General features: G+C 34.8%; 2 protein-coding genes across 5 annotated transcripts; both read left to right on the top strand.

Annotated features, from left to right (window-relative positions):
* The first annotated feature begins 2,521 nt into the window (after nucleotides 1-2,521).
* LOC126721284 (rhodanese-like domain-containing protein 4, chloroplastic) lies at nucleotides 2,522-9,150 on the top strand. 2 transcript variants are annotated; one of them, XM_050424337.1, is made up of 8 exons: nucleotides 2,522-3,314; nucleotides 4,193-4,295; nucleotides 4,401-4,487; nucleotides 6,298-6,372; nucleotides 6,501-6,596; nucleotides 6,939-7,019; nucleotides 7,437-7,673; nucleotides 8,641-9,150. In XM_050424337.1, the coding sequence occupies exons 1-8, from the start codon at nucleotides 2,671-2,673 to the stop codon at nucleotides 8,686-8,688; spliced, it is 1,371 nt and encodes a 456-aa protein (XP_050280294.1). In that variant the 5' UTR covers nucleotides 2,522-2,670; the 3' UTR covers nucleotides 8,689-9,150. The 2 variants fall into 2 exon arrangements, with proteins under 2 accessions (XP_050280294.1, XP_050280295.1); XM_050424338.1 differs by having other exon boundaries at nucleotides 2,524-3,314; nucleotides 6,501-6,575.
* A 7,019-nt stretch (nucleotides 9,151-16,169) lies between these two features.
* Nucleotides 16,170-24,829, top strand: LOC126721283 (histone H3-like centromeric protein CENH3). Of its 3 annotated transcripts, XM_050424336.1 has the most exons (8): nucleotides 16,175-16,499; nucleotides 16,581-16,621; nucleotides 16,836-16,881; nucleotides 16,973-17,091; nucleotides 18,154-18,228; nucleotides 21,030-21,105; nucleotides 21,525-21,600; nucleotides 24,458-24,829. In XM_050424336.1, exons 1-7 carry the CDS (start codon nucleotides 16,445-16,447, stop codon nucleotides 21,560-21,562), a joined length of 450 nt encoding a protein of 149 aa, XP_050280293.1. In that variant the 5' UTR covers nucleotides 16,175-16,444; the 3' UTR covers nucleotides 21,563-21,600; nucleotides 24,458-24,829. The 3 variants fall into 3 exon arrangements, 2 of the variants coding, with proteins under 2 accessions (XP_050280293.1, XP_050280292.1); XR_007653880.1 differs by lacking the exons at nucleotides 21,525-21,600; nucleotides 24,458-24,829 and adding an exon at nucleotides 19,324-19,487 and having other exon boundaries at nucleotides 16,170-16,499; XM_050424335.1 differs by lacking the exon at nucleotides 21,525-21,600 and having other exon boundaries at nucleotides 16,194-16,499.
* Nucleotides 24,830-26,914: the final 2,085 nt, after the last annotated feature.

The raw sequence follows: 26,914 nt of genomic DNA, 5'->3' as shown, positions 1-26,914 counted from the left end.
TTATTTTGCAGATAATATTTTAAAGTGTAGATTAGGAGCAATACACTGAAGAATTCTGTTCTGCCATTGTATATAAAGACAAACCATACCATTGTTAATGACAACAGTAAGTGAAAATAACATAATATCTTTCAAAAGGTCAACACAACATGTAATGGTGTAACCCATCATGCCTTGGATCAGTGAGAATCTTATTTCCTTGGGAATTTCTAGATATTTCTGTGAAAGCTATTTTGGTGGTTGTTGTTTCTCTATTAACTGCTGCTTGAATAACAGCTTTTGTTGTATCTCTATTTACTTCTGCTTTGAATAACAGCTTCTGTAATTTATGAGGGAGGGGGTGTTTATAACTTATGTGGATGAATATAGCAATAAAATTATCTCTAAAAATAGTTAAATCGTTGTTCATCAAAAAAAAAAAAAAAAAAGTTAAATCATTAAATTATTATCCCTAGCATTTATAATGAGTTTCTCCCTTTATATTTAGGAGACAAATTGTATCCTCTTGATATGTTTTTCCCCTTTGGCTCTTATATTTTAACTTTGTTGTGCTCATGTAGAATGAGTATCATCTTCTATTCTAGATCACAGATGAAAAATAATATATACTTTTTTAAATCCGTAAAAGAATGAACTAACAAAAAAGAATTAAATGATTGTTTCAATCAATCTACAATTTTTGCAATAATTGATATATATTTGTTTAGTTCTCATTGCAAATATAATTATACTTTTATAGAATGCTTTGAGCCATAGTACGTAGAAGGTGAAGTCTTATTTGTTCCAAGTGATTATTTGTTTGAGCAAAGTAAATATACATAAATTCTCTAAAACTATGTTGTGCATTATACGGATTAGCAACGAGTTGACAAAAAAAGAAAAAAGAAAAAGAAAAAAAAGGAGTACTTTACCGCTTTCAAGTGCTGCTACCTTTTTCTCAAAAAAAAAAAATTGCTACTACCTTCTTTGCCATCGTTTGGATCTGTAGTATTGGAGCGCCTGCAGTTTTATAAGCCTGCCTGCACCAGGGATTCAGCATTCAAGCAATGATTGTAATCTATCAAATATATTGACCTTCCATATGAAAATGTATATATATTAACATTACAAGTTGCTGACCATCAATCAAATGAATGACGCTTGTGCTTGCATTTGGATGGGTTTATTTTCATAACCTTATTTTGTTTATCAAGCAAACATAAAGTTGTATGTACCTTAAAAAATGCCATGCTTTAAAAAGGCTGTATATTTTGTTTTAAGATAGAAATAAGGTCATTAAGCAATCCTTTTTTGCTTACATAATTTCATTATAAATTTGAAATTAGTTGAATAGCTATCAGTTAAGCTTGTTGTAAGTAATGACATCAATTTAGTTTTACGGAAATTATATTTTACCATCTTAAACTATATCTTATATTACACTTTGCACATTAAACTTTTCGAATGTACTTTTTGTATGCTAAACTATGACCATTGTTATACTTTGCACCTCGATGTTAAGTTTTTTGTTAACTTGGATAAAATTCAAAGTTTAGGGTGCAAAGTGTAATAAGGAGTATAATTTAGAATAGTAAAGTGTAATTTATCTTTTGTTTTTAAAGCATTGAGAAGATGGGCAATTAGGTTTTTTCACGTGGTGTTATATTTTTCCATTCAAGTTAACAACAAACTTAATATCGGGTGCAAAGTGTAATATGAGTCATAGTATAAGGTGCAAAAAGCATATTCGAAAAATTTAGGGTGCAAAGTGTAAAATCATGTATAGTTTAAAGTGGTAAAGTATAATTTTCGCTTCATATTATTCTCATATTCATATATTCCAGTAACAGAATTGTAATAGACCTACCAATCCATTAGGTTCTTTTTTGTTTTTATTTAGGATGAGGATATCTTGTTGTGCTCTTAAAAAACGAGACTATTCTCCCGGGTTTAGACAATTCCTTCTACTCAGGAATAATAGAGGTTCCACTTCCATCAAAATTGTAGTAACACCTAACCTAAGAACTTTGGTATATAATATAATCTGAGATACAAAGACACAAGTGGGCTAGCCTAAAACTGAGAAGAGCTTAACCACCCGGAAAATTTAATTATTTTATTTATTTTTAAAATTTTAGTTGTCCAAGCTTGTACAAAGCTCTGAACCCAAACAAGTGGAATCACAGTAGTCTGTGTATATATACATATATATTTGATTAACGGGTTAATTAATTGTAATCTCATATGGTAATATCTCGTAAACGAAAAGCCGGTTCTTGTACTATAGAAAAGAGGAGAGTATAGTACTGCAGACGGCATGTACTATATATATATATATATATATATGTTGCTTTATGGACATTTCTTTCTTTCTTTCTTAGCCACACATAACCGAAAGTGATCAAACTATCAACAGCCTCCCTCCTTGATCACCAAACCTCTCATCTTCACTTGCCACGTGCCATACAGCAACTGGTACAAAGCTCATCTCCCATGCCATGTCAGCACCTCCCTCCACTCAAAAAAAGTAAAAACAACCTGCCAAACCAAATTGTTTTTACCCACTGAAGCTAAGGTTAGGCTTGTCAGCCTAGAAGCAAAGAAACAAACTGTGTGTTTGTATGGTGGTTCAAGCTTTTCCATCACTAATTTGAGAGCCACAGAAAGTCTATGACATAGAAGAATTATGCCATGGAGGCCCTCAATGCAGCAAGCTTGATCCCCTTGTCTGTTCTTTGTGACAGAAACATAGAACCCAGAAAACTCTCATCACTACCTACAACTTTTCCACTTAAATTCTCTAATTCTGCTGTTTTGAGTACCAACCCACCAACTTTACAACAATGTTTATCAAGGAGTTTTCAAGGAAGTCTGGTCCTTGCATCTTCATTTCTTTATACTGGGATTGCTAGAGCTTTATCATATGAGGAAGCAGTTCAAAAGTCTGTGAATGCCTCATCATCTGGGGATTTTGATGCAAGTGGGGTTCTGGATAGTGTTATAAGTTTTGGGACAGAGAATCCTGTAGTTATAGCGGGTGGTGCCACCATTCTGGCGGTTTCTTTGGTTTTGTCTCAGATTCTGAAGCAGCCAAAGCCATGGGGTGTTGAGTCTGCCAAAAATGCTTATGCAAAAATAGGTGAAGAAGCCAATGCTCAGTTGCTTGATATAAGAGCACCAGTGGAATTTAGGCAAGTGGGTAGTCCAGATGTCCGGGGTTTGAGGAAGAAGCCAGTGTCTATTGTTTACAAAGGCGAGGATAAGCCCGGGTTCTTGAAGAAGCTTTCTTCAAAGTTTAAGGAACCAGAAAATACCACATTGTTCATTTTAGACAAGTAAGAATTTAAGACCAATTTTTATAATTTCTCCCTCATTTTGTTTTCTAAATTATACGGCATATCTTTTATTCAGTTCATATGGATAATTAAGAGAAAGATATAAGAAATTCACTAGAATAATGTTCTTTTTCTACATGCAGCACTTAGATTTTCCATTCTGAAATTTAGCTTTCTTAATACATAATGTTAGGATCCCTAGTATCAACAGTTCAAATATCATTGATTTTTGCCTTTTTTAATATATAAAATTGGACGATATTAAAGTGGAACCATATCTATGTCCAGAACTGAAATAACCTAATTATGTACATGCTCAGAATTTTTCAATCTATTTATTTCAATTGATTCTGCACTAAAATAAAATGACTTACAACATCTACTTGAATTGTGTATATTTATGGATATTCTATAACACTCCTAAGTGAGGATTCCAAACTGTTCCTTGCACATGTTTCTTATTTGTTTCTCCTGGTGGGGGTGTTTATTGAAGCTGACAGAGCTGATTAAAACAAAATTAACCAAAAATTGGTGTGAGTGAGAATCTACATGTGTGATATTCATTGCCCAATCATGCAGGTTTCATTATTGAATTAGCGATTAAATAAAAGTAAAACTATTTTTTCCTCTTCAAGGATTGTTGTTCTTGGGTTGATAACTGCAGCCTGCATCATAATTACTTTTTAACTAATTCTGACAGTTAAATAACCATAACTTTAGTTAAATTCTAAATTTCAGATCAATCAATCATCTCTTTCCCTCTTTATTGTTCACATGCTTTCTGATTGTCTCAAAAAACAGTCAATTTCTGACTTTATGTTTGTTAATCTAAGGGCTAATATATGGAAGTAATGTTTTTGAATTTGTGATGAAGCCAGATTTGATGGAAATTCCGAACTGGTTGCAGAGTTGGTCACTGTAAATGGATTCAAAGCTGCATATGCAATAAAAGATGGTGCAGAAGGACCCCGAGGATGGATGGTCTTCCCTATCTTCTTATGCTGTTTACATTGAATACATTGTTATTGAAATCCATATCTTAGTGTGTTTGACACAAAAACTTTGACGTGACTTGTAATTTTGCAGAATAGTGGCCTTCCTTGGATACCACCAAGGAAAGCATTGAGTCTTGATTTTAGCAATTTGACAGATGCTATTGACGGTGCAGTTGGAGTATGTTTCTAAGCTTTTAGTTATATGTTCCTAGACTCTTGCAATTTTTGTATTTGATTTCTTAACCCTTGTTCACTCCCTGTGTATTAGGGTGTTCCTTTTTGTTATCAATATAACTTATTACTTATCAAAAAACAAAAAAAAACAAAAAATCAAAATTACTGTGTAACTGAAAAACTTGTCTTGTGAACTTTTGGATGCCCCTTTGACCTTTGATTCTGTAGCCTTTTCTTTCTTTTTGGTTCTTAATCTATCATAATTTCAAAAAAGTGAAGTTTTATTGTAGCTGATGTGTTGATCAATGATGGCATTTTTAGGAGTATGAACTTTTTTGAAATTAAAAGGTTTGTTCTGTTGAGTTGATGTGTTAAACAGCTATCCTAAACATATTATTTTATATCTGGTTCATTCAGAACAGGGAAATCATCTTTCACATTAGTTTTTGAACCATAAATACTAATACTATAAGCTTGCTAAACTTGGGGAATAAAAGATAATTCTTTTATTTCAATGGCTATATGAATTGTTCTAATTCTGACGAGTTTCCTTTCTTCTTAATGTTGCTAGAATGCATTTATTTTTCATGTGGAGAATGACTGTCCTTTGGTCTAAAGTACTATTTTTTTAATTTACTGAAGAGTAAATATATTTCAACATCATTATATATATTATTCTGTTGCTCTCATAAAGTTATTGCATAAGCTGAAACATTAGGATATTCTACCATCAGCATTTTGTTTTCTTTGAAAAGTTTTTTACATGGTTTCTAAAATGAGCACTATAAGAGCATTCACATCAGCTCTTGCATAATTGTGTATAAATGTGTAAAATACACATTTTGACCGTTTTTACACATTTTGAAGCAAAAAACACACTACATCAGTCCAGCTAAAATCATGCATAATCATCTAAAATTTTCAACGAGCTACAGTATCCGTGTAAATTTACACGGGCACTGTAGCATGTGTATTTAGTTTTTTATTAATTTCCGTTTGCACCAATTTTTCTCTCTCTTCTCCGTGCACAATGACCTTAACGGAAAAACAAACAAACCCAAACGGAAAAAAAAAAAAAAAAAAAAAAAAAAAGAGACAGATCGGTGCTAAAAAAAAAAAAAAAAACCCAAACAGAAAAACAAACAAACCCAAATGGAAAAACAAAAAAGAGACAGATCGGTGCTTAAAAACCAACACAGAGATATACTTGCTAAAAAAAAAAAAAAAAACCCAAACGGAAAAACAAAAAAGAGACAAATCGGTGCTTATCGGAACGATCGGAGCTCGTGGGTCTTGCTTGGTCGGAGCTCGTGGGTATGGGTCTTGATCGGAGCTCGGAGCTATGGATCGGTGCTGCTGTGAATCGATGCTTGTGATCGGAGCTGTGGATCGGTGATCGGAGCTGTGGATCGATGCTTGTGATCGGAGCTGTGATCGGAGCTATGGATCGGTGATCAGAGCTGTGATGATGTGGATTGGTTTGTGACCGAGAGGGAGAGAGATGAGACAGAGAGATAGACCGAGAGGGAGAGACCGGGTATGGAGAGATAGAAGAGAGAGAGAGAAATCAGAAAATATGAGGTAGAGGGAGAGAGAGCGCGTATTAAAACGGGTGAGGTGAGAGAAATAATAAAATAATTAAGTAAATTGATTATTTAAATAAGAGGGATGATAGAATAGATGAACTGATGTGGGTGTTTTGTAAAAGTGATAGTGTAAAATAGAAAAAGTAGGTTTTTGGTGTAAAATAGATGGAATCTTTTAAACGAGCTAATGTGAATGCTCTAAGGTTTATGATGGCAATTAATGTGCAGGAGGGTTCAGATGCTCTTTCTCTCACCCTTGGGATTGCTGCAGCCACTGGATTAGGTTTATTGGCTTTTTCAGAGGTTGGGTTAATAATGCTTTGTTAATTGGTTTTTCTTAATTTTATATTCTTCTTATTTGATGTGAATTTCAATGCGACATATTTTTGTGATATGCATCTGCATTTTATGATTTTCCTCTATCTTTTTAGGTAGAAACAATACTCCAAGTTTTAGGCTCAGCTGCTCTTGTTCAGTTTGTGAGCAAGAAACTCCTATTTGCTGAGGTGAGTTGCCAAAACCTTTCTGTAAGTTTTTCTGTTATAATGTTTAATGAAGATACTTGTTACTGTAAATTATATTCTTACTACCTTTGAAGCTACCACGCATTGCCCAGATTTGGATGGCCAGCATTATTCTACAGCATGTGTTAGTGTCTTATGGTTGAGACTACATTGGTCTCACTGAGGTGGAATACATATCTTATGATAATTTCAATTTGTATGGCTCATCCAGCTTGCAAAATTTATTGATTTTTCTGATGATAGAGGCAGGTCATTGTGTGGTGTAGAGTTACAGAAATTTTTTATCAGTCAAATGATATAATTCTAGTCTAGATTGGAGCTTAGCTGAATTTCTTTGCATGACAGGATCGGAAGGAAACCCTACAAGAAGTTGATGAGTTTTTGAACACAAAGATTGCCCCTAAAGAGCTTGTTAATGAAATAAAGGTGTGTGATATTTGTGTGAAATCTGAGTTTCCATTACTTTTCCTGGAAAGTAAAAATGGACAATACGTTTGCAGAGTTGTATATATTAATATATGTTTATGGTATTAAAGCATACTTGCTAAATCACTATCTGTTGCTCTTTCATCTATTTAATAAGAATTATCCAAAAAATGAATCCTTTTAATATTATTCCTAATTGGGTTTTACTAACGTATGCCTTTAAAGTATACATTAATAAACTATTTTAGGAAACCTTTTATAGAAAAATGAAAAGTGACTAACTTTTTTTACAGCTTTTTCAATTGCTCATAAAAAATTTCATAAAATGGATTATTAATATATACCCTAAGGGGCATATGTTAACCGGACCCTTCATAATTATATCCTCTATCTATGCTGAATTGCCTGGAATTTCAGGAAATTGGAAAAGCTCTTCTACCAACAACTGTACCTAGAAATGCTCTTCCTGCACCTGCCGAGGCAAGCCTAGAGCCTGCTACAACTAATAATGCTGTACAAAAATCAGAAGGAGCTCCTGAGCCAAAAGTAGAAACAGCTGGACAACCTATTCCTGACATAAATTCAGTGCCAAAACCAGAAGTTAAAGCAGAATCACTTCCTGGATTTTCAAAATCACTTTCTCCATATCCATACGTAATTCTCACTTTCACTCCTCTATAACTCTATAATATAATGTTTCTGCTCCACTCTTTATGTGCTTAGGATTTGAAGCTCATAAACTACTCACTAGTGGCTAATTATTCTGCCACTTTTTGAAGTATGAGAACTGTTTAATTACTATCAGGGTAGCTTGGGTTTTGGGTAGGTCTTAATCAAGATTATATCTGGAATGTGGTAGGATTGGGTTTGTGTTACAGATATGAAAAACGAAAATATACTATATGCTCGTGTCCAGTGCCTGGTATGATGAGTGTAGGCTTAGACGCTTAGGAGGTTTGCTACAATGGGATGTTAATATATACATAATATATGTGTGTGAGAGAGAGAGAGAACTAATTAAATAACTAATCTATATATATATATATATATATATATATCTAAAAGTTGAAACGTAATATTTATTGTTGCTACGCTTCTGTTAAGCCACATTAGTGGCCACATCATCTACCTATTTCCAATAATTTCACTCCACTATTTCCAACCATAATATCCCTTTCACCGTTTCATACGCTAGGATCATAATATACCAGTTATGATCCTAGTGTCCCACATGGATTAAGTATAAGTATAATCGTGTTTATAAGCTTTTGAGCACCCTCCCTTACAAGCCGGTTTTCAAGGGTGAGTTCTACCCTATGGATTTGTAACATCCTACTAGACATAATTGTTTATGTAATGTTCACAACTATTGAGGTGGCATATATGATTAGTGAGCAATAAACATAATGTTAGTAGTGGGGCCATGTGATAGTGATATTACATACTTACATCACTACAAATTGACTCCTCAGCAAATGTTGTGTCTCTAGCATTGCTCTAACTGAAATTTTCTTCATATTGATTTGTCGCCTGAAGCAGACATTCTTTTTATTGAGTTATTTCTGCCGTATATTTACTGAACTAATTCTTGCTTCTACTTTTTATTCCTCTCTGGTTGCAGTATCCAGATTTGAAGCCTCCTACATCTCCTTCACCATCACAGCCCTAGAGTTGCGATTGCATTAAAATGTCTCCATGTGTTTCTGTAACAGGCAGCTGTTTGGCAGTGACTTGCAATGCTATATTGTGAGTTTTGCAATTTATGCCACTCTTTTAAACTTGAATTCAATTTAGGTGACATCTTGGAATGAATGCAAAATCAGTGTCATGAGTTATATAAAATAGAAGTCTGCTACAACCATCTTTTTGTGGTCATTATGCTACTTTGCGCAATCATTGTGTCTCTTCTAGATGGAATTTATGTATTAGCTCTATTCAGATGGGTATAATAAAGAGTTTTTGAGTAAGCAATAGAACATTTTATGTATATCCATGTGTGCCTGGATGTGTTTATTAAAGATGTGGTCATGTGAGTGCATGAAAACACTGGATTTTGTATTCCAAAATATGTACTCTAGTTGCAACAAAAGAACACAATTGTATATTTATTCTGTTAGTTGCATTTTCAAAATGTGATGCTGGTAATTGGAGACCACTTATTCTAATTTTCCTTAAAATGGCATCAAAGGAAGACACTTGCAGTTTTCGAGATTGCTATTAGATTACATTGGATTGGAGATCAGCACCCCTTAGGCTTTAATGAGAAAGAATAAGATGTAATTGTGCCCCAACTACATGAAAAAAAAAAAAAAAAAAAAAAAAAAAAAAAAACACTTTTTGAAGAAAGAAATCAGGCAGGTTTTTGAAGGCAAGGCTTCCAAGGGTCTCTCAAGTTCGGTTGTTGTGATTGCTGTTCATTTTTACATGAAACTTGTATTCGTGCTAACCAGAAGGGGTCTTCCTTGTACTGCCTGCCTCTTCTTTTTTTGGGTAAAAAAAAAATGAATACGTGGGGTAAGTTTTGTAGATTGAAGGAGTTTTAAAACTAACAATAAAGTGATCCTATTTTGTAGGGAGTTAGTGAATAGAAGTAGGAATTTAAATCAGCGTAGAAGTAGGTGTTTATTAGAAGCAGAAAGACATTTCAACGTAGAAGTAGGAATCTATTATTTTTGTGAATTTACTATTTTAACCAAATTTTTGAAGTTTTAGGTAGGGGTATTTTTTATAGTAAAAAAAGCAATAACTAATTTTCTTTTGCCAACTTACTATTTTAACCCCATTTTTAAGTTGTTGATTAATTAATTTAGGAATATTTTTGATAAGAAAAAAAGCAATAACTAACTTTCTGAATCCTCTTAATATATACCGATATACAGATAATTTGCTTTATTTGACATGTGAGGTGATGTAGCCCGTAGATGTGCTGGAATTTACACATTAATTTACGACATAGCATTTCTATAAATAAATAAAAAAACCTTTGTGGGTGCCTTTTTTGTGTTGTTTGTAGACTCGGACTAAGGCGGACTAAGGCTTTTCAAGTTTGAGGGAGTTGGGTATGGTTCTCTCTGCAGGACGGGCCTTGTGAATTAATGTGTGCACAAACAGCACACTCCAAAACGAACAAAGAACAATATAAAGATAGCCCAATAATTGTTAGTTCAAAAACCGTTAGCCCACATATTCAAAAAAGCAAATGAATATATAATTAGTCAATCACATAATCTTTCTAAAAAAAAAAAGGTTAATTACATATTGTAGATATTGTATTTTGTTTGCTTTTGATTTGCGTGTCAAACTCAGAAAATCTCAAAAATATAAACTTTCTTCCATGGGGTTGTGGAAACATCTAGATTGACATGGCGTAACTCGTTCGAGCATCGAACCACTTAAAGTGTCATTTCAAGTCAAGTTGACCAAAATGCCTCTAATCAATCCTGTGTTGACCGAAAGTCAAAACTAGTCAAAATCATCTTAAAACAACATTTTCATGTTTCTGCATTAAACTCGAGCTACTCGGTGATTTTCATCAACTTTGACCAAGTTTGACCCAAGGTTGACTTCCAAGAGGCCCCAAAAATCCTAATTTTGATCCGACCTCCGAAACGGATTAGAACCAACATCATTGTGAAGATTATTGAATTCCTTTTCCAACAACTATTCATGGGTCGAAATCAAAGTTAAAATGGTTGAGATATCCTGAAAACTGTGCAAACCGTGTCAGCTTGCTTCCTAAGCCATTACTTTTGATCTGATTGTCAGAATTTCGATTTCTTTTAAAGGTTAAAAAAAAAAAAAAAAAAAAAAAAAAAAAAAAAAAAAAAAAAAACTTTAACTTAGATTAACGTTAAGACTAAATAAATAAATAAAACTTATTTCCATTTTTTTTTAACCCTTATTAAAAAAACTATAAATCGAATCCCACATAGAATTATACAAATGATAAATATAAATAGAATTATACAAATGATAAATATAAATAGAATTATACAAATGATAAATATAATTTTTTTTACAACAATTTCTTAGATAACAACCACTTCATGTGAGGTTTGAATCATACAATAATTCTTGTAAAATCTCTCACCTGAACTTATCTAATATTCCATTCCAATATGTTTTGAATGCAATTTGAGAAATTTGTGCGCATATATCAACTTGAGAGAGAAAAGAGATAAATCTAAGATTATCATTATTTTGAATAAATCAAGTATTTTAAAATTAAAAAGAAAAAAAGAAAAAAAGAAAAAAAAGAAGAGCAAACTTTATAAATGGAATGACGTTGAATGACTTTTTTTTTTTTTTTTTTTTTTTGATAACCACGTTGAATGACCTTGAATGACTTTTTTTTGGTTCACAAACATGTTGAATGACTTTGAATTAATCAACAATGATGGGAAAGTGGTTCACAAACACGTTGAAGGTTTTTTTTTTTTTTTTTTTTTTAAGGTTATCATTATTAAAAAAAGAAGAAGCAAAGCATAATTATATTGGCAAACCAAAGTAGCGTAAAATTCCTATTAAAAAAAAAAAAAAACTAAAAAAGAGTTAATATTTCGAGCGAAAAGTTTGTACTTAAAAAATAAATCCAATGTTAATCATTTAAAAAATAAAGAACGAATTCATTATAAAAAAAATAAAAAATAAAAAGCAAATATTTGGAAACACGTTGGTGCAAACTACAAATAGAAATAGTTCTTACTAGTATCCTTTCTCAAGTAGCTAGTTCAAGCACAAACCCTCCTTATTGAAATTTTTAAGTCAGCCACAAATAATAAGCAAGCATCAAAACAACCTCAAATTCCTTTAAAAATCACATTCACCCATGGGTAAGTACTTTTTCAAACTCTGAATACTTGACAGCCATGGCAAGTAAGATGTAATACCTGGAAAAAAAAAAAAGATTTTAAAAGAGGGGTATTTAAGTAAATCATTTTGCGAGGTCAATTTTTATAATTAATATTATTAAGGGAGTTTTTAGAAAATTAGGTTGAAACCCTAACTATATATAAGTTAATTAAGTTAGAGTATAATGATACATATTTTGGAGGAAGACTTTTGAGTTTGTTCAAGTAGTGAAAAATTGACGACATACTTGACGTAAGACCTAAGAAATCTCGTTCTTTGTCAAAATTAGGCTTTATATGGAATTGAAAATTTTTTTATATGAGTATTTTGGCCGATTGTGAGACTGTTTATATGTCCAATGAGATTAGCAACGTAAACGAATAAGGCATTTGATTTATTTGCGTTAAGTGTAAAAGAAGGCTCTTGGGTCCGGTTTTGCACAGGTTTACTGAATTGGGGTTTTGCCGTTTTGGCAAATTGCAAAAGGTAATGGTGTCTTTGTGTAGGCTTGATTTTGTATGATATAGAATATAGTACCTTTTTCCTAGTTTTGTCCTCATCTCAAAGAGAACTAGGGGTGAATGGGGATTAATATGTATATATATATATATATATATATTTATATGTATGTATGAGCGCACGTATGGAAGATTACGTGGTGTACTTTTGACCCTATATGGCTATGGTGTATCTATAGGCTTAATCTCTAGGTACTGTAAGTGGCAGAAAGTGGAGGAAATATAAATATATATATATATATATTTATTTATTTATTTATATTATGAATACGTGGATTTTTAACTATGAGATAATAGTGGAAAATTATTGGATATTTTTAACCGTGTCTCTTTTGGCCGGGTATTCATATAAGTTTTATTTAAAAATATTAGATTATTGAGTAAATGATATTTGAAAAATTATTTAGGTGATATCTAAGGATTTTAGAGGAAGTGTTATGGAGAAGTTCCTTTTGATATGGTTTTTAGAGGTAAGTAACCTTATCCTAATTGGTTTTATTTTGCTTATATTAATGTATTTTTTTACCATTGAAAATTGTTTATAATTATTAGAATTTTATTTCTATTGTTTTACTGATTTCAAGTAAAGGATTATTACAAATATATCTTAATACTGAGTATATGATTGTTATATACATGCTTGAATAAGATATATTTTTGTTAGAAACTATGATTTTATATATATAATTATGGACAATCTGACTATGAATTGATTTTGATACCCAACTAATGGGGGTTATTCATTGGTATTTTGATACTCAACCAATGTGGGTTATTCATTGGTATTCTGATACCTAAACCAATGGGGGTTATTCATTGGTACTCTGATACCCAGCCAATGGGGGTTATTCATTGGTACTCTGATGTCCAGTCACGAGGATATAGCATGACTATAGTCATAAGATTGTTAAAAATATGAAATACATTTTAATGCTTGAACTATTTTGAGTCATTAAAACTACATATATGATTTTGGAAATGTTTGAGTATTTGAACTATTTTGAGTCATTTGAACTATTTTGAGTCACTTAAACTGCTTATGTATTTTTGGAACTTATTATAAGTTATAGCTTTTGATATATGGAAAACTGACTACTTTCTAAATCATTTATGATATATTTGTAAGATTAAAGTATGTGATCTATTTGCAACTTATTATTTTGAGACTATGAAACTTCTTTAGTTATTTTTGAAAACCCATAGTGATGAGAATCACAAAGCATTCAAGGATCCATTGCATGTTCTAGTTGGGCCTATTACTAAAGCAAGATCCAAGAAGATCAAAGAAGCACTTAATGGGCTGATTCAAGAGATTTAGGCTGATTCTAACGCAGGACATTCCAAGCTTGACCCAAAGGAAGATGAAGGTGTAATAAATTTAATTCAAGCTATTGAGGGCTGATCTGCTTTGATTGGGCGTGATTTATAGCGTGGATTAATGGTTGATTGACTTTCCAGCCCCATATTAGTTAATAGCCATTTTTCCTATTCTGGAACTTATTATTTTAGACCAAATCTACCTTAATTTTAGGCTTTTATTATTTAGAACGTTTTTTAGCTATTTTCCTACTTTGGATATGCTAATTTCAGACCAAATCAACTTTTATTTAGGGTTTTATTATTTACTATGTTTTTCATATTTTCTATTTTTCAGTCATGCCTTATAAGTAGCATGCACTCATTGTAATAGGGATTTTTTATTGAATAAAAATTAGAAAAGGTGAGGCTTTGCTCTTCTTTTGGTTCTTTAAGAACTATGAACTTATTAGGGATTCTTCCTTGTGGCGTTCAAACTTTATACATTTGGTTCGTGATTCAATTATAATCATTGGGTCAAGGTGTTACTTATACCTTTGGTTCGCGTTTCACTTATAAACGTTGGGTCAGGGTTTTCTATCAAAATCTGAATTTTAGCTTTCTTGGGCAAGTATTCCAATATTTTTGTTGGGTCTCAAAGCGTGTCTATTAAGGTTCGCATCACATAGTATATTATAACTTCTGAAAACTCATATTACATCTTATTACTTTACAGATCTATTGCTTGATAGAACTTATTAGGATGTTGGTTACTTATTGAGTTGTCAACTCACCCTTTTTTCCCCCTCTAGTTTCAGATTGTGAAGAATAGCAGGTTTTGGGAGTTTTGATGTTGTGTTGTGAGCAGGAAAAGAAGTTTAGTGATTTTGGGATTGGATAGTCTTCTAATAGTTTTATATTTATTGGTCAATTGGGATTATGTACATAAGGTTTGGATTTGTTCCTATTAAATTATTGGAGACCTATTCATAAAGAAATTGTTGAGGTGTTTTGGATTTATTTGATTTAATTTTTGAGGATAAATTTTAGTTGCTAAGAAGGCATTGCACACTTGTAGGTGCTTACTTTATAAGCGTGCGGCGGTTGTCACGTGCCTATCTTTATAGTTGGGTTCGGGACGTGACATAAGAACTCAAATGAAATCAATGATAAAGAAAAGAAAAAAAAGAAAGAAAAAGAAAGAAATAGGAACTTGCAAAAGATAGAATCTGAAAAGTTGTTGGAGCCTCTTACAATATCTATTTAAATTGTTTAGAAACCAAATCTAAAAGTATAAGGAGCCTCTGACAAAGTCTGTTTAAATTGTTTAGAAAACAAATCTGAAAGTAGAAGAAGAAGAAGAAAGAAGAGGATGTAGAGTTAAACTGAATATCTTCAATATGAAGAAGAATTGAGAGAAATGGGCAAAGTGTGTTTGAGTTTGTGGGTCTTAAAGTGTAGGAGTTTTGTAAGTGAGTACAATGAGGGTATTTTAGGCATCAAAATTGAGGAACCCAAACAGAGAAAGCTCTTTAAATTGTAGTATAGATAAAGTAAATAATAATAAGGGTGTGTTTGGCTCAATGTAAATTGTTTTCCGAGTGTAAAATATTTTCAGGTGAAAATATTTTTAAGAAAGGAAAACATTTTCAGGTGTTTGGTTGCATTCCAAAAAATTATTGAAAATGCTATAGAAAACACATTTTTATCAGGTTTCTCACATTTTCCCAAGATCCAAACAAATATTATTATAGAAAATCTCAATATATAAACACAAAAAGAAACAAAAATTAGAACAAAAAAAATTTGCCCTTCCTCAGATGGGACATTAATCGTCCAAGGGGTGGAGAGAGATAGCTTGAGAGGAAGAGATGGGTAATGGCAGTGGCAAGATCGTGAGAAACGATATCAAGCTTGGGGCTTTGGGCGACGAGATCAGTGGTTCGATTTAGAGGCGGTAGCGATGGTGGGGGTTGGTGGCAGGTTGTAGATCGATGACATACAGTTGAAGATTCGGCCCTGGTTGGTCAAAGGGAAAGAGAGAGAAAGAGGGAGGAAGAGAAGAGGAAGAGGGAGGAAGAGAAGAGGAAGAGAGACGATGAGAGGCAAAAGACAGAGGGACAGTGGACGGTTTGCACGGCAGTCTGATTCTTCTGGTGCTCTCTCTCTTCGGGTTGTTGAGTCGTAAGTGAGGGTAGAAATTCATTGAAGGTAAAAAAACTATGTAATTAGTTTTATAGAGTTAGGGACTCTATTTTACGGTTAACTGAATATTTTTTTCAATTTGACCGTATTTTCATGTGTACCCAAACACCCTTAAAGATGTAAAATGTTTTCCCAATTTCCTTTACAGCCGGAACAAATGCAGCCTAAATCGAAGAGACAAAGGTGTTAAACTAAAGTGGAGGCAAGAAAATTCAATTTAGTAGTTACAGTAGGGATAAAAGAAATGAAAAGAGAAATGCGAGAGGTACGGGGATCGATACCCCGCATCTCTACCACGTTTTTTGTGATTAAAAATCAAAAATCTGAGCGTAGCGGGAAATGAAATTTTCTAGTCCTTTTGATATTTTTATCTTCTTCTAAAAAGAAAATAAATTATATAACATACTCTGTCTCTGTTTCTCTCAATACTCAAAAAAAACTCACAAGACAACGTTCCACTTATTACTATGAACTGAGAGAGAGAGAGAGAGAGAGAGAGAGAGAGAGAGAGCGAGTGCTCTCCCAGTTTCTTCTCACCCCAAAAATCACAATCACATGGCGAGGGTTAAACACCCTGCTCATAAAAATCCAAATCGAAAAAAATTATCTGGTTCTCTCTCTCTCTCTCTTTCTACTATATATGTCTGTGTGTATCAATTTCTTCTTAGGGTTTTGATTTGTTTTGTTTCAGATCGCACCGGAGGAGGGGCCTCAACATCTTCTCCAAGAACGGTAACTTCACATTTTCCTTTCCTCTCAAAATGTTCTAACTTTAAAAGAAATAAAATAAAATTTGTGTTCTTGTAGAAAGAAAGTTGAGCTGAGCGGTAACACACACTAGTTGAATATTTTCTTTCATCTGCTTTACCAAACAAACAAACACTGCCTCCTTCCTATGGCTACATTAGGGTTTCTAATTCTTTTTATTCCAATTTTTATATTGAAGTCTCCTAGTGGAAGGTCGAGCCAAACCAACAGGGAGAATCCAAAATGTAAGGTTGTTGGGTCAAATCAAATTCCGATAAATTTTAATATGTTTATGTTGGCTTATTTAACCAACTTGTTTGATGATATTTTTTGTAGCTCCAGGAACTCAGCGGAAGAAGCGACGTTATAGGCCAGGAACAGTGGCCCTTCGTGAGATTCGCCACTTTCAGAAGACTTGGAATCTGGTCATTCCAGCTGCTCCTTTCATTAGAGTTGTGAGTTCATTCTTTATTTTTTTATTTATTTTATGCTTCAACATTACACGCATACAAGGATGAACGAACATTTGGATATTATGTATGTATGTATGTATAGAGCTTCCGAGGACTATTGGTAAATGAAATAACTGGTAACGAAATTACTCAAGTAAGCATTGATTTTTGTGAAATTGGGTTTGCTTTTATGAATGCTCTTCAACTTATTGAAGTCACAAGGAGAGCTGGTTGTGTTCAGTTGATGTTAGTGGTGCTTATGGTGTGAGCGTGTGGGAGGTTTATTTCAAAGAATGTGAAGCATTCACTTTTGTCATGATATGAAACTGCAACTGATAAGCAGGCTACTATTGCTGAGAACGTGTAAAAGTGGAAGTTGTTGTTCAAGAGAATAATGTATTTCTACACCTTTATTTTACTGGTGGTGAAAATCCTTTGTGCAATTGTACTCTAGTTCTTTGTGTTGCTCCCAAATGATTGGCTAAAACCTCAATTTGCAACAAGTTGCTGTGTTAGGAATTTTAAAATTGTTGTATGCTCTCATAATCAAATTTGGACTGTTAGTTGTGTCAATTCTATGTTCACAAAAGCAGAAATTTTATTTTGGATACCCATTTGGGGGAACCCTGTTTTGTGTGTTCACTTTGACCATGCTATCTCCCACTTGGAGCAAACGTTGGCAAGTATATTGATGTTTGGAATTGTGGAATCCTTTATGCTCTTACTGTCAAGATTGCACTGTTAATCTGAGATTCTTGTAAATTCTCTGATATAGTCATAAAACACATTTTGAATGTCAGTATATATTTATATATGTTCCTGTATTTGGAAATTTTGTAATTCCATTCTCTTTTAAGATATTCCATTGAATCTTTTTTTAGTATTTTTGTGACCAATTTGATTAACACATCTCTGCAAAACAGTGCAAGATAGGCTTTGTTAGAATTGGGTTGTGGAGAAGTATTATCCTCTTAGTTGATGTTTCTCTTTTCATTGACTTTTGTACAGTAGGTTTGGTAGTGAGGTATGATCTCATTGGCACATAATCCTCGTCATTTGTTGTAGGTAAAACAATTATCACTGCAATTCTCTCCAGAGATTAGTCGTTGGGCAGCAGAAGCTTTAGTAGCACTCCAGGAGGTACATAACTATTTCTTATGTTTTTAAATTTTTTTCTTATTTATTTGAGACTGGGGCTAGTCGCTTGTCTGCCTGCATGTCTTGGGAATGGTAGTCTGGATAAATTTTTTTTTTTGGTTGATTTGAAATTGCATGTATGTACTTAAATTTTTTTTTAATCAACTTTCCTGCATGTCTTGGGCTGAGCATGTAAAATTTTTTAATGTATATTCATTTTGAGCATGGCATGCTCAAGAGTATGATATTTTCCATAGATGATATCGCTTGTTGAATCGGTGACTCAGTGTTGTGAGCAAGACTTGTTTGTTCAGTTCTCTGCATATATACATTTTATTTGTTAGTTCTCATGACTTTGTACTCTGAATCTCTGATTGAGAGAGCAACATTGTTTGTTTTCCACTCTATATTAGTCCAGAAGTATTAACCAATTCTGAGTGGAAATTAACAAATAAGATGTATTAGAATGAGCAAATAGGATCACTAAACCTGACCCAAAATAGGTAGCCTATGGTTGATTAGTAACAGATGGAAACAAAAAATTCTTTATAATAACAATAACTTTTGTTCATTCTATTTTTTATGAGAAATTTTCCTAGAAAGAGAGTTCATTAATTCTCAAATGGTGTTGAAATTTTTTTCTCTCTTCTTCAATATCAGTACCTCAACATTGATGCAGCACAAAATTCTTGAAGGGATTTGCGGGAAACAAAAATAACAAGGAAAAAAAAAAGAAAACCTAAGAATCGACTTTGCCAAGTGGCTTACTGTTGGGGTTGGATTAAGGCTGATGCAAACGTGCCAGTTGTTAGTTGGAGGCTAAGGATTACTTGTTGTGTTACAGGTTTCAAAGTGCTTTGTACCTGCATAGTGATCACTTTGTAGTTTTAAACTGGGTGTATGCCTGATCTAAGATGGTGGCTCCATGGAAAATAAAACTTCTTCTTGACATCTTCATTGAGGCCTTTCCTACTCAAGGCCATTCTCTCATCTTTGACTACATTTCTCACCATCTAATTATCAAATTGTGCCACATTATTAGTAGTACACCTATTCCCTTGTCTTAGACTTTTCCACTGACCTAATTGGTTATGGCAGGTTGGTTACTCCTAGAAAAGACCTATTTGGTACTTTGCCAGAATGATTTAGCTCAATCTATGACCCTGACCTTATTGTTATCTATCAAGTTGTATCACTCAAAGTGGTCCATCTCACATATACAACAACCAGTGGAGGCCTTTATGTATAGGCGACCATCAAAAGTAAGCACTTCCACTTTGATATTTCTATCACCCTTTCATCAAGGCCTCTATGTTACCTACAGTCAAGATGATTTTGAAAACTGAAAATGTGTCCTAGACCTGAGTCTCTATAGGACTTGATTGTTGGTTTTGTTTAGGTGGCTCCATGCCCTCATTACTAGCATTGTGCCTGCCTCCCATGTGGGAAGTTTCTCCCTTGTGGCTACCAGTCATTCTTTGGAATGAAGCCTCCATTAAATCTATTCAGGCATGGGTCCCAGTGTGATTTGATTGATCTTTGCAGATAAGTCTTGGATTGCTTTCAATAGAGTTTTCAAGGTGTGTTTCAAAACAAATTGGGATTCAGAACCAGGGAGGGAAGAGACTATGTGACCACTATGCAAAAGCATGTAATGTGTGGTGATTGAGATTAGCAAGCAAGATTCTTCACAAATTAATTTTTCATGTAAAATAAAGGCTATAATAGGAAGTTAGTCAATAATTCAAATGGCTAAATTACAATCAAGTAGTATCAACATTCATGGTACTGAAGGTGACAAAGAAATAATTGTTGACAATTAATTAAAACCAGCAGTTAAAATAATGATGAATGAAACCAGAACAGCAAACATGCTTCCTGATGCTGGTAATTGTAAATTGATAATCATCACGTTATCCTAATCTCAGCTCATGCAGCCAGCATATTGATTGGGGTGGATGGGTTGAACTTTACTGTCCCCTAACTGAGAGACTTATGTTGTGCAATGCTTGCTTCTTCAGCATAATAAGGAAGCTATTCATCCTTTGGTTGTTTTTATGCTTATTACATATGCCAGAAATATACTGTTCAAGGGCTTGCTTCATTTTGTTGCAGCTGGAAATTGATTTTGATAACCATCAATGGTACTTCGTAAGCACCATTATCTGTGTGTTTTACATGTTCTACTTCATTCTCATATCTCTACTGGAAAATGCCTAATCGCCAAATTGTTTGGGTTTAGTTGCCGGGATATCATTATCCCTTGTGTAACATAGGCTGCCACATCTTTTCTAAAAGTCTTCTCACTTGTTCCTTTTGTTACATTTCCCCAAAACCACTCAGTGGTGTTATCACTGAAATCCACTGTTGCACACAATTAATCCATCTAAGATGACTTTCAAATGTTCAGTCACTGAGCTTAATTCTTCACTTCTGCTGGGATCATTTCGAATGCGATAGGTATTTGTTTGCTGATGGATATTCTTTAATCTTGATACACCATGGTCTCTTCTTTGAACTTATAATGGAATTGCAAAGGAGGTTTCATTACATAGGAGGTACTGTGGCTCTAGATATAATGGAATTACAAAACTTAGCGTTAACTGACCATGCAGGGTTAAAATGTGAAAGTTTACGAAGGAAATTGCATAGAAACTCTCTTTTGGTAACATTTGCATTCTTAATATATGGCAAAGATTTGTGTTTTGATTCAAATTTTGACTAGATAAGGAAAGACAGTGCTGTTCTGACTTGCTACAATTATTGACATAAAGACCTAACTCTTTGGTTTTTTATATTTCCAGGCAGCGGAGGATTTTTTGGTCCATTTATTTGAAGATGCAACGCTCTGTACAGTTCATGCGAAGCGTGTAACTCTGAGTAAGTTAAACTTGAGACTTAAAATTTACAGGTCATGAATCAATCTTTGGTAATAAAGTATGTAAAATTGATAAAGGCTTTTTTTCTCTATAATTGCAAAATTCAGATCACTTATAAACCAGTGGTTCTTGGGTACCTCAGAAGGACATAACTACCTTGAATTTATAAGCATGCTGACTCCAAGTTCTATGTCTTTTCTTAGTTAATTTTCTGCAAATCCTAGTTCTTTGGGCCTGGCTAGACTGATTGTACAGGACAAATAGTTTTGCTCATAGGAAATGGAATATGGTAGTTACTTCACTAAAAGAGAATATATATATATATATATATATCTATCTATATATCTATCTATCTATCTTTGTTTCAAATAAAACAATGAAACACTTTGGCATGACAATTTTATGTTCATATTTCTTCAGTCTGCATAGCCACAAACATGATGTACAACATATGCTAGCTTGAACATTATTCCTTTCGCCTATGTTGTGCTGGAAGGTAAATTACTCTGAATGCTAGGAGGGTGTTTGGTTCGATTTGTATTCATTTTCAGTTTTTTGTGGAACCCACCACAAAAAATTGGTTTGGTTTACAAATCTATACTCTGTTTTCATTTTCATTATCCAAAAAAAGTGGGTTTGAATACAAAAAATGAACAACTTTTGACTGTTTCATTTCTAGCAAAAATGAATATAATGACATTTTTGTAATAAACCCAAAATTGTGGCCTACACATTCAACTTTAATTATTTATTTTTTCTCCCCAACGTCTCTCTCTCTCTTTGGTCCCAAAACCATCAGCCCATGACAACAATTTCTCTCTTCTTTTATTCTCTCTGTCTCCAAGGTAAGACCCTTCATTCTCTCTCTCTTGGGCAAGCTCTATCGGTTGAGTTCAACAATGGTTTGGGGTTTTTTTTTTTGGGCACTAAGCCGGTTGAGTTTTGTGGTGGTGAATCTAGGTTGTGGCTGTGATTGTGGGTTTGGTGGTGGCCATGGTAGGTGTGGGTGTGGGTGTGGTGATGGTAGTGTGGGTTGGCCATGGGTTTGGCTATGGCTATGGTGATGGGTGTTGTTGTGGCTGTGGATATGGTTGTGGTTGGGTGTACCGGGGGAGGAAATGGTGGTGAGTGTGGGTTTGGCTGTAGCTGTGGTGATGTAGGTGGTTGTGGGTTGTGGTTGGGTGTATTGGTGGGGGAAATGGTGGTGGGTGGTTGTGTGGCTGTGCTTCTGTATGTTTGAATTTGGTGGTGGTGGTGAAGGAGTGGATTTTGATCAGTTGTGGTGGTTATGGAGGTGGGATTGTGGTGGTGATGGAGGTGGATGCTGGGTTTGGTTTTGGTTTGACCATTGTTGTGGTGAATTTTCAATTGAAAGATATATAGTGGAAAATTTGAAAAGTAAACAAAAACTAGATCAAAAAATTTATGCCGAACATGAAATGGGTTGGGTTGAGAAAATGAGTTCAGGATTTGAGAAATAGAAAATGAATTCAAAAATTGAAAAGAGAAAATGAATACACCCCCAAAGAGAACCAAACAGGGCCTAGATTTGCAGTGTTTGGATAAGCTTAAAATCTAGCTTATTTTCACTCCTGGTTTATGTATAGTTTTTTAAGTTTCACTTACCCAGTTTTATTTTAGGCAAAGTGGATGTCTTATGTAGATTTGACTTCTATTTTGCTTAACAGATTGGAAAACACATCTTAGCCAAATCAGTCCAGAAGACATGCTTTTTTTTTACACAGAAATAACAAACCAAATATAACAAGATATACAGAATGATTAGTAGCCTACTTCCCAATGTAATATTTTAGTATTTTGAGGCATGGATGGCAAGTGCTTTCCACCAAAAGCGATAAGTAGACAGGTGGCAATTGCGGCCCAATCTGCGGGTACTTGGCCTAGCTCGGCCCTAATGGGTCGGATTTTACCTGGCCTGATAAATAATGGGGTCGGTTTTTTTTTTTTTTTTAATAAAAAAACCGAAGCGGGACTGGGTCGGGTTTGGGTTTTTTTGTAAAACTCGGCCCGACCACTACTTGACCCGGTTACAAGTTAATAAAATTACAAAAAAACCCTACTTTATATACACTTCTAAACCCTAAAACTAATCCTCTCATTTCACAACACACACTCACCAGGCTCTAGCTGCCCACTCTCCTCTCCCACTATCACTCACTCTTAATCTCACTGTTGGCCCAAGCTTAAGCCGTCACCACCTTGCCTCAAGCATTCCCTCAACCGATTGAGCACCACGCAACCGGTAACTCACCCAAGCCACCACAGCCAAAACCAAGCCCAAAAAAATAGATCCAAGAAAATCCTTGTCGACAAGCCCAGCCACAATCAAGCGATCAAGCTCCTCGCTTGTTGCAGATCCATCGTGAACCACCCCTCACACATTACAGATCCACAATCGGTGTGGTTTGGGTTTTTTTTTTTTTTTTTTTCATGATTTTGTGAGCGAAATTTGGTTTTTTTTTTTTGTTTGTTTGTTTGTGAGCCAAATTTGTTGGGTTTTTTTGGTGTTTTGTTGTTGGGATTTTCAGATTTGCTAATTTTATTTCTAGGTATGCAAAATTTTTGGGATTTGTTGGATTTTTTGTACAGATTAGTTTGTTAGATCTTGGCATCCGTTTGGATGGCAAGAAAATTCCCAAGAAAATGCTATGATTGCCAAGAAAATTACATGTATATTATGTGATTTGTGATTTTGGGTTCGTACTAATTTCTAGGTTTATGATTTTGGGTTGGGGCCCATGGAGCCCGATGGGCCAGGTTTGGGTGCAACAAAAAAACCCGTTTATTAAACGGGCCGGATTCGGGTAATGGGTACAGGTCTGCAGGTTGGGTCCGGGCATAAAGAAACCCGATCCATTGCCATTCTTAAGTCTAGGAATCAACTACTCCAACAAACAATTGGGGGTAAGGCTGTATATTATGAGTTCATGACTTCAGCCAAATCTTGTTAAAGTGAGAGTTTTGTGCACTTAGTACAACCTTAGGCATGGATGGTCAAGGCTTATGTTTTTGGCTTTTGTCTTGAAAAAATTGTTGCTATCTTTTGAGAACAATATAATTCTCAATAAAAAAGAAATATTCTTCTGGATGCTAGTGGAAAATAAGAGTTGATGGATGAAAATAGGGGGAGCCTTTAGGGTGATATTGTTGATATTATCAGACTTGTTCGATTAGCCACCAATTAAAGCTAATGCCATTTATTTAATGAGTCATGCAATCTATGTCTTGGTCTATCAATAATGATTTTTAACATGGATGTTTAGTTAGTCTTTCTGACCGTCGTACTTACTATTCGAAATATTGAAACATGTTTCATTTGCTATTTCTGACAGTGAAGAAAGATTTTGAGTTGGCACGTCGGCTTGGAGGGAAAGGAAGGCCTTGGTGAGGGCACCAGCAACCAGAATTTGGAATTGTTCTTAAACTGACAGCAATTACCATTTTTTTTTTCTTTACTATTTAGTTATGTAGGAAGCAATCTCACTTTATGTGACATGATGTATTATCATCTAATGTAGTTGTCTGATCGTTCAACATATAGGATACTGGCATGTAAGGTTCTGACTTTAGATATTAAGGTGACGTGCGGAATGGATTGGAAAATGGAACCTAAAATATATTGAAGAAGATCCATGATCTCCATTGCAAAAAAATGCTAGTTATGCTTTTAAAGGGTTAATGCGAATTTCCCATTAGACTGAAGCCAGGGACCAGTGTTCAGCATTGGAACCTCTTTTATGAGCACATTGCAGTTCTCAGTGTTAAAGCACTAGCATCATGTATGCTAAATGTCAAATATTTGATATTTGGCACACCAAACACCAAAAAATACTCACATGAGATGTTTTAAATACCAAAAATTTCGGCATGGGTGAATTGTATTGTTCTGAATTTGGAACAGTACAGACACTAATGCTAAATTTTTTTTCTCTCCTCTCACATATCTATCTCATCACTCTTGTTTGCCTCTCCCTTTCTCTAAGTCCTCTCTCTATCTCAACCTCTCTCTCAAAGTGATCTTTGGCCCAAAGCTGACCTTGCCAAGTGCCTGCCTCTTTGCTTTTGCCTCTTGCCAAGTTGCTTGCCTCTGCTGAACCCTGCCTAATCTAACCATGCATCGAATCCTTTTTTTTTGTTTTTGTTTTGTTGCTTATGGTTGATTTTTGGGATTGGATTTGGTTTGAGAAGTGGGATTGTAGTTCTGTAGGTTTGGTGTTTTGAGGTGGTAGTGATTGGTGGTGGTTTTGGCTGGTGGTGTTAGGTTTATTTTGGCTGGTGATTGGTGGTGGTGGGTTCTAATCTCTCTCCTCCTTCACTTTTTCTTTGAGTTAGTGGTGGTTGGTAGTGGTTTTGGGTTAAGCTGTGCGTGGTGGGTGGTGGTGGTTTTGGTGTTCCGATCTAGTGGTTTATGATGGTGTTATAAAATACGCCAACTCCTAAGCTCGTCCATATGGCTCATCCTAAGGAAATGATGGATGGCATACGGCTTATCCGTCTAAGGTAAGTTTGTCCGTCCACAAAGGTGGTTGGACGAACTCCAGGCATCCTAAACATGTTAAAGTTACTTCTGTTTTCCTGTCAGGCTACAAACTGCTCCCCTAATAAACGGTTGTGGAAGATAGACCCCAAAAAATGTAACTTCCTTGGTGGTTATGGAAGTAAACTCTGAATCCTCCGAACGCCACAATGGTAGGAGAGGTAACTGCCTTAGACAAGCACTATATAAGGGCTCTTCTATGGGAAGGTAAGGCATTCAGACATTTTTCCATACAAATTAGAATTCCGAAAATACTATCTTTACCATTGGAGGATTCTTGGCCGGTCTTCCCTGGTCTCCTCTAGCTTTGTGTTAATCTTTTTAGGATATTCCAAGTATCACAGATCATCAGCGCTCGAGACATTCTGCCTTACTGATTTCCTTGTGTTCATCAGTTGGTGCCGTCTGTGGGAAAGTTTTGTTAGATTTTATCTGAGTTTTACAATTCCTTTCTCCGACAAAAAGGTTGCAATGGTTCGAACTAGATCGAGGGTTACTAGCCCAGGCCATCAAGAAAGTAGGGATGCTTCTAGCCATCCCCATCGTGATCGGCAATTTGCACCTGCCATGCAACCATTCTCTGTTCATTATCAATCCATGGCAGCTCCTATGGCAGAGTTAACTCGCCAGAACCAAGAACTGACAAGGGAGATTCATCTTAGGAGGCAACGACATGAGGCATATAGGGAAGAACAAGACCAGAGCCAGGGAGATGGAAGAAATGCTGTGCTTGAAAGTCAATCAAGGGGCACCACATCAAGAAGGGTGCCACACTTGGAGAGAGAGATCGACCAGATGAAGAAGGTTATGGATGAGATGAGGGAGAACATGAGAAGAACAAATTCTGTGGAGGATCTAGTTCACCGCACAGATTCCCCTTTCACGGCTTCCATCAATGGTCACCCCTTGCCTCCAAAATTCAAGATGCTTTCCTTGGATTTGTATGATGGAGCACGTGACCCATTTGATCAATTTGCTACTTTTAAGACTACAATGCACCTTCAGGGGGTCCCAGATGAAATTATGTGTAGAGCCTTTCCTACCACCCTCAAAGGTCCGGCATTAGTGTGGTTTAGTAAAATACCTCCAAATTCGGTAAGTTCTTTCGAAGAGTTGAGCAAGTTGTTCATCAATGGTCACCCCTTGCCTCCAAAATTCAAGATGCTTTCCTTGGATTCGTATGATGGAGCGCATGACCCATTTGATCAATTTGCTACTTTTAAGACTACAATGCACCTTCAGGGGGTCCCAG

This window comes from Quercus robur, chromosome 4 (genome assembly GCF_932294415.1).
Source record: "Quercus robur chromosome 4, dhQueRobu3.1, whole genome shotgun sequence".
Lineage (NCBI taxonomy): Eukaryota > Viridiplantae > Streptophyta > Magnoliopsida > Fagales > Fagaceae > Quercus > Quercus robur.
Note: the sequence above shows the minus strand (reverse complement) of the source record. Positions and strands in the feature narration are given on the sequence as shown.